The sequence below is a fragment of the Musa acuminata genome, chromosome BXJ2-7 (genome assembly GCF_036884655.1).
Source record: "Musa acuminata AAA Group cultivar baxijiao chromosome BXJ2-7, Cavendish_Baxijiao_AAA, whole genome shotgun sequence".
NCBI classification, from domain to species: Eukaryota; Viridiplantae; Streptophyta; class Magnoliopsida; order Zingiberales; family Musaceae; genus Musa; species Musa acuminata.
In genome coordinates, this window is record NC_088344.1 from 5286820 (window position 1) to 5295254 (window position 8435).

General features: G+C 38.8%; 2 protein-coding genes across 2 annotated transcripts; one reads left to right on the forward strand and one right to left on the reverse strand.

The window, feature by feature from the left end:
* The first annotated feature begins 111 nt into the window (after window positions 1-111).
* Window positions 112-1029, forward strand: LOC135616304 (ethylene-responsive transcription factor ERF039-like). Its single transcript, XM_065115502.1, has one exon. The coding sequence runs from the start codon at window positions 116-118 to the stop codon at window positions 836-838; it is 723 nt and encodes a 240-aa protein (XP_064971574.1). The 5' UTR covers window positions 112-115; the 3' UTR covers window positions 839-1029.
* Window positions 1030-5365: 4336 nt separating this feature from the next.
* Window positions 5366-8137, reverse strand: LOC135616813 (cell number regulator 6-like). The gene is made up of 4 exons (XM_065116451.1): window positions 7692-8137; window positions 7497-7611; window positions 5903-6168; window positions 5366-5746 (listed from the first exon to the last, which is right to left on the reverse strand). Exons 1-4 carry the CDS (start codon window positions 7803-7805, stop codon window positions 5525-5527), a joined length of 717 nt encoding a protein of 238 aa, XP_064972523.1. The 5' UTR covers window positions 7806-8137; the 3' UTR covers window positions 5366-5524.
* Window positions 8138-8435: the final 298 nt, after the last annotated feature.

The window sequence follows — 8435 nt, forward strand, 5'->3', positions numbered from 1 at the left end:
ATAGCACGGCACATCTGTAGCATGAGCCACCGCAGCTGTCTCATCGTGCATAAAAGCCCACAGCATCACAGTCTGCTAGCTGCAGCATCGCTTGCTCTCCATCATCCTCTTCCTCATGAAAGAGCCTCTCAGCTCGTCCTATTCCTCCTCCTCTTGCTGCTGCTCTTCTTCCTCCAACTTGTCCTCCGCCACAACCACCAATGCTTCGACAGAAGTAGTCCACAGTTCAGAGGTGATCTCAGGCAAAGTAGCCAGGGGTGGCTACAAGAGGAAAGGTCGGGCAACCGGTGGCGAGGAGAGTAAGAAGCAACGCAATGATGGCGAGCATCCTTCTTACCGCGGCGTTCGAATGCGTCAATGGGGTAAGTGGGTGTCGGAGATCCGTGAACCGAAGAAGAAGTCGAGGATCTGGCTCGGGACATTCCCGACCGCCGAGATGGCCGCCCGAGCACACGACGTGGCGGCGTTGGCGATCAAGGGGCAGTCTGCGTACCTCAACTTCCCGGAACTGGCTTCCCATCTACCCCGTCCGGCCACCGCTGCAGCGAAGGACATCCAAGCTGCGGCGGCGCTGGCTGCCGCCACCACGTTCGGCGATCACAGCCCCGGGTCACGCACGAGCCCAAACCAAACCAAGCTGTCACCATTCCGTTCTCCTGCTCCTGTGACGCCACCGAGAGACGACGGCGACGGCGACGGCGCTCTCTTCGATCTACCCGATCTCCTGCTTGATTTAAGAGAAGGCTTCAGCCACTCTTCGCCATGGGCACCGTCGGCAGCCGAGGACGTCAGCGAACTTAAGATCGAGGAGCCATTCCTGTGGGGATACTGCTGCTAGTCTCAATCATCTCTTTCTCTGCTTTGGTAAAATTACTTAACAATAGCTTCCTCACATACTAATATACATTTCCAAAGAACAACATAGCCAAATCATGTTCGACAGATCGATGAATACTTAGATGATGTATGAGTGTGTAACGTTACAGCCATGTTCTTATTTGCTCAAACTGTAAAGCATTTGCTTTGCCTCTGTGCCTTAGTGCAATCACATGGTGACAAATTGTAAAGGAGTAGAGCAGTTCTTTTCCTTCTCTGAAAACTATCTTCAGCATGATCCTTCATTCAATTGCAATGCTAACCTTTCAACAGTAAGAGGAAAGAGCATTAGAATATATCTGCATGACAATGGTCTCTCTCATGACACTGATGTGTCTTCAGTTGGGTTTGATCAAGAAAGAAAAATCATGGTTTGCTTTTCCCTTGGAAAGTAAAGTCATTTAATGTGATGGAAATTTCTTTCTAATTTTTTTATAAAAAGAATAAAATTTTCCTTTTCATCTCTCTACCAATCATTGAGAAATGCCCATGCTGTCAATCAGCAAGGTAGCAATTATTTGTTAATAATGAGTGACAGATGTTTTGTTGGGAAGTGAGAAAACCATTTTGTTTTGATGCTGTGAGATAATATTTGAAATTGTAGCTTTTGATTACTCTACTTCTGAGCTTGGGAGGTGATAAACATACAAAAATTAATCACTCATAATGTATGCTATCATGTTGAAATCTATTGTGCATCTCATTCAGCAGTCAGAGTGAATTATAGAACCTTCACGGGGGACATGAAGGAAAGGAAAATCTAAGATGAAATGTATGTGGGACACACATTCTGTAGAGACTCAAACAAAGTCATGCAGAGAGCAAGCTGGTAATAAATAACAATGAGAGGTGAATGGGACCAGAAATCTATCCTCATGAATTTGGTCATCAACTTGTGTCCAAGCCATAGGGTACGGTTTGGCTTATCTGACTAAAGGCTTTCTGCTTGTCTTGGAGAAGGGAAGTCACAAGAAAAGATAAGAATGCTCGGTTAGAAGAGAAATTTAGCTCATTATAAGCAAGATTTCTCTCAAAGGTAGCTGTTGAAAGGTACAATGATGCTCTTAATTTTTTCTTACATTTGTTATTTCTCTACCTTTCTCCTCTACTAGATTATATTGGACTATTTATATATTACTCTATCTAGTCAAACATCTTTAGTATCTCAGTCTCTAAGCTTGAAAATTTTATATTAAAATTTTTATAATCATTAAAATGAAATAGTTAATCCTTTTTATCATAACACCATTAGTTTTATCAATGAAAGACATAACATATGTATGAGTGAAAACAATGAGTAAGAAGATAATTTCAACTATGGTGGTGGGCTAATTACATATTAACCCTTTGTAATTAGATATTTTTAACATTTTGATCCTTATATTTTAAAATTTTATATTGAAATCCTAAACATTTAACCCAATTTACTCTAACATTATCGGTTTTACCGACGAAAGATAGAGCATATGATAGCATATGCATGAATGATACAAAAACAATAGATAAAAATGTAATTTCAACGGTAGTGATGGATGGTGGCACCGTGAGTAATTCTTGTGGTGGTGGTTGACGATAATGACGTGGTGGTTGACCTTGTCGATATCGATCCAAACATCGACGATGAGGAGACAGAGTGATTAGGCATCTGCATCAGCACTATAGGAGGAAGAGGAGGGAGGTAAGACATCTGCATCGGTGCCGCACCGCTATACATCCTCTTCCTCCTCCGATGTTGCTTTGCATTTACGTCGATGCTGAAGGAGAAAGAGAAGACTGATGAGGCATCTATGTCGCCAATGATTAAAAGGGAGAAGGAAGAGAAGGTAAGTGAGGCAAACAGGTGTGACGGCATTCATATACATATTGTCACGTATTATATCTTCTGTTGGTAAGACCAATGACATTAGGGTAAATGATGTTAAATATTTTACTTTCATAATTATAGGGATATCAATATAATTTTTTAAGTGTAGAAACCGAGATACTAATTATAAGGGACAATCTATAATTAGTCCATCATCACTATTGAAATTATCCTTTTACATATCGCTTTTGTGTTATTCATACATGTATTCTCATATACTATATCGTCCATCCATACAACCTTACGTAATCAGATATTAAAGAGGTTTAACTATAAATAATAATATATAATTAGGACGACTGTATCAGAGTAAAGGTTAATCTCAAGATAAAACAAGCTGGATTACATCTATATTAGTTATATCACAACCTAATAGTTAAGTTTTCAGTCGCATTAATGTTCGTTCACCATATGAGGTAGCCTAAAAAGTTGGATTATATACATAGAAGTTCCCAACTTTCTTGGTTGTGCTAATATTCTGTGTAACTTACGTGAGTTGAGTTGCCCAATCGAGCTATATATTTGATTGATGAACCATGAACATGGGTGGTAAGAAGAAAGACGCATTGTTTTTCCTTGGCTTAGAGAACCTAATAACTTTCCTCAAGAAAGTTCAGCGAGGGCGAGCACAAGCAAAGCATAAAGTCTATCATTGATTTCTTTTTCTCTTTTGATATATTTTAGGGAAGGGGATGAAGTGTGGTGTATGGCCAGCCTAAACTTTTCTTTTACGTTGGAAAGAAGCTCATCATACGCCTCTTTTACCACCATCATGAGATACTTTAATGCTTTTGATGCATCCCTTCTCCATTTGTTCTAGTTCATCTTTGGGTCCGGAAGGTGGAACCTCATGTTCAACGAGAATAGTTTTCTTTTCTTTCTTCTTTCTTTCTTTTTTGTCTTTCTCCCTTTCTTTTGATTTTTCTTTGTTCCTTTCGAAAGGAAATCGGCAGGTATCCGACAATGTCATTTGGCATTATATCTCAACAAAAGCGTTAGAAAAGAATCGATGTTTTTATTAGATCTAAAATCCATTTCAGATTCATACCAAATTATACCTGATTCTTGAAATCTGAACCCAAGCATTTGATGCGAGCTGGATAGAATAAAATAGATTATGATTGAGTGACTATAAAATTTAAAATCTTAAATTATGAGGAAGTAGCTCAATATGCCTATTAAGTCTAACATTTATGGCAAATCAAAACTCCTCTATTGGTTGATTAATCTCAGCTTTTGCTCATTAAATCACACTTGGGAAGGTTTACATGTTTAATTTTGTTCCACAAGCACAACATTCATTTCTTCCGAATCTCAAGATAAACAAATTGGGAATTTTTTGAGGAATAAGTACAAACAGTGAATTGAGTGTAGTGAGTACTGCATTAATCTTTATTTATCTGTATAATTTTCTTATGTGAATTGTAAGGAGAAATGTTGGAAGTTACAGTAAGAGCACCTCAGGTTCAAAAGAAGGCATGGGGCTGCTGTAACACCAAAAATAGTGGAAAAAGAAGAATGAAATGTGAGGTGACAGCCAGGGCGACAGCTTCAAGCACAAGCTCTTGACAAAGTTCTGCCATCATTTGCCTTGGTCTTGTTTTGGTATGTTGATCTGCATCCACTGTCACTCATTTGTTAGGTTGCAGTCTGTTCCCGGTGTGCTTCCACGAGAAGTTTTGGCCTACAAGTAATTCAAATAGTCAATGTGCTGTATGCTTCAGTTCCAATGCATTGAAATGCATAAAAATGGCAAAGAACGACCATTTTTCTAGTAGATCAAGTTCACATCCGATTCATCATATGTTTTGTTTTCAGAGGAGCTAAAGTATCACATAGAATCATTAAATTATTGGAGTAGTAAGTTAAACTTCCTCCAGTCTTTTCTTAAATTTAGCTTCAATATGTAATAATATTGCCTTGGTTGTTACAAATTTATGATGGATCTATCACCCACTGTCAATTGATTCCTTCTAAATGAACTAGAAAACTATGTGCTACCAAAAACTAAATTGCCAAGTAAATGTCACAAATGAACTTATCAGTATCAAGCAATTATGGTGATGACAGAAGCATGTACCAGGCTTTTACTGAAGCAACATTATATTCCACATGATGCATTACATTGTGATCCAAGGTAAAAGTATATAAACTACCATGTGTTTTCACAGGAAAAATAATGGAGATGAAGAAAAGATAGAGTACACCTTCACCTAATTCATTTATGCTCACAAACGATTAATCAACTATAGATAGCACATGATTAAACTTCTAATCAATTTAATAGAAATATACCGTCTGAGCATGGTGATTGATGCTTCTGCTGTGCCACTACAACAGGACCGGGACTTCAGTAGCATCTCTCTCCATATCTGACTTGAAGTAGCTGTTCCCACGAACTTTGCATTGATCTGAACTGCTGTTGTTGGAACATCTTCAATTAAAGGTGCAGAATTTAGAAGCATTGAAATGGCTTCGACAACCAAATTACAGAGGATCACGGTAAATAGTCCATGAAGATGTAGAGGTCCATGAACAATTGCCAAAATGGTTTTAGAAAAAACAAAAAAAATCACGGAACAACACTTGAAAAACCATCTGCTAGCATCAAAATAGCAACATAAGTAAACAAAAATGAACTCTTCTTGGGTGCTGAAAAGATTGGAAATATTCCTTGACATGTCTTAGTTCAACAACAAAGAATTGTATAAAGAAGATTGATCTTTCAGTTTTCTTTCTTGTGCCTCACATTCTTAAAAACATCTATGCTGAAAACCAACTAAACTATAATGCTTGTGTCTTCAATTCAGCAAGCTGGCTCTGTTGTGGACCAGCCTCAGAGTCCGCTGAATTATGAGTGCTCATTTCCTGCACAGGTGGTGCGTTGACAACAGTCACTGGCATGAGATGATTATCAGATAACCGACCCTTCATTTCCCGGTGCTCCTGACAGATAGCACACCAGTGCATGCAGCAATGGACCATGCAAGGGTCACATGGAGAGTTCTGCAAATACAATAAGTGAACAGTCATTACAGTAACCAAGATCATGAAGTGAAAGCTACAGACAAGCAGAGAAGGGACCAACTGCTGCTAGGAACAAAAAAATTACGTAGGCAAATAGCACAATCAATTCATAGAAAATAGAAGATAAAAATCCACCTTGAGATGATACTTCTTTTGTAGTGATTGCCTAAATATACCGGTGTAGATACCACACATCCACCAAGTAAAGACTAATCCTTCTCCAATCAAAACTGATGTTTCTGGGTCAATACCATGGAAAACTGCTGTAGCAACTGCAAGTGCAATACCACCTTCGACACAGAGAGCATGGCACATACAGGGAGTTGTCCATGGTGTATCATCTCTAAGCCTCTCCACATTGCGCCCAAACAACACACAGGGACAGAACAGACCAGTCCGACCTATCATCCAAAAAGGTTGCCAGTTAAATTATTAGACACTACCAATAGTAGGTAAAACTAAACAATCAGTGATTAACACATTATTTTTAATTTCTTGAAAAGAATATGGCATGCGTCATATGTCAGACTAGAGCAAGAAGTGGTCTTTGGAAAAGCTGACGACAAAGTACAAACCAACATTTACTATACATCTCCTCAACAACAAACTAGAATATAAATCTATGTGGATTATCCGTTCAGATTTTTTTTTTTTGTGTTTTTATTTCCTCATAAATTTTATTATACGTTCTTTTTTGGTTTCCATTACTTGAGCAAACGGAATTGTCTGAGGTGACTATGTCATGATCATGAATTTAATACGGCCTTCAAGGAAAAAGAACAATACAAGGAAGTAGCTGTAGCAAAGAAGTTAGATGGTAAGAGATAAAGCTAATAAATTTAAGCAATTATGGTATCTTAAATTCCTGGACACTCAGAACTGTGTGGAAGTTAAGCTTCTAGTGAATAATTTAAATCAAGTAAGAAAGAAATGACAAAAAAAAAGAACAGTTTTCATCAATTTACATAACAAACACAATCTCCATCCTATCATCCTGAAATTGTTTCAAAAGGAAAATAACTGCTTAATGCAACTTTCACTGGTTCTGATTTTTTAGTGTCATTTTGCCATTAAGTTTACTAATCATTTCAAATCGTCAGTTCACTGAACTCATAATGTCCTGATCAGTTTTTATTTTAAATGAAACAAAGGTTTGAAATTTTATCCAGACTGGTATGTACCGGGTGCTATTTACTAGTCAGGAACTAGCATGCAATTGGTTACCAAGCACTAACCCTCTTGAATTGGGTATATCATTTGGTTCAGACTCCTTGCTCAGACACCTATTTCAGTTTTTATTTCTTTTTTATCTACGGTTAAAGCACCCTTTTCTTGATCTTTTCACTTTCTCTCTAGCACTCACCTCCCTCATGTCACTGCTAATGTCGGCTGACCTGCCCACTACCCCTGGCCAGACCGGTATTGGTCTGGCACCCGAGATTCATTCAAGATGCTATCCATCAGGAACTTGTTGAGTTATTAACTCAACTATACAATTTATGCTTGATATTCTGTCGAGCAGCTGAACCATCAGAAGTGTCTAGTCAAATAGAAATGAGAAATTGAACTAGTGATGTTGAAATATGCCAAAAAGAAGAATAAGATAGAGAAAGTTACCAACAAACTGAAATGGAATCATCATTTTATAATTTCAAAAGCATCAAGATGTTTTATATAAATACAGCTTCCACTTTTCAGTATGGAACATAAGCGAAGAGACAGATCTTACAGCTCTCAGGATCCTCAGCACATCCACAGATCCCGGTGGTCCAAGCTTCATCAGCAGGGGGTTCATAGCTTTCCGGCAGGGGTTGCCCGCACTCGGCACATCTGTGAACCCCCAACTGGTACAACACAAATAACAGAAATCTTACCAATTCGAGTCGAATTCAACAATCGATAAGAATCCAATAAGAACCCTAACCTGAGGAACGCGAATCGGCTGATTGAGCTCCCCAGGACGGATCTCCTCCAAAGGCACATCCTGATCCTTGGTGAGCTTCACGTACCTGGACGGGACCGTCACGTCGGACATCATCGCGGATCCAGCAGCGACCAAAACACGACCAATCCGAAGAAGAAAGAACGGAAAAGAATCACCAAATCCCGACAAATCAAGGTCGCATTAGATGTAGAGTCCTGAAATCAGATCTCCCAGGACCGACGAGCGCCGATCCCAACGGAGATCAGATCTGAAAACGGGGAGGCCTTTGGTTTCACCGACGACGAGGGTCGGATTGGGTGAGACGATACGTGCGTTGAAATGGACTGAGACGGTAACCGACGACGGCGTCGTTTGTGGTTTCTTTAAGGCGGGTGCGTAAGACATGGATCACGCGGAAAGTGTCTGAGGTTTTGGTCAACCCGTGGCGTTCGGTTGTGTTTAGTTGAGACGCATACAAAGACTTGAGACGAGTCGGTTAGTGCATCACATTTAATATAATAAAAAATGTTTTTTAAAGTAGAATCATTTTTACCTGTAAAAGAAAAATAGAATGCACGTTATTTTAGAAAAAAATAGAATCATGGATTTATTGGTCAAACTAGTTGGACCTCAGTCTGAATAAAATACCAAATTAATTTCTTTTTTGATATATATATATATATATATATATATTTATTAACCGACGAAATATATGTTGTTAAAACTTGTAAGAATCAATATGCT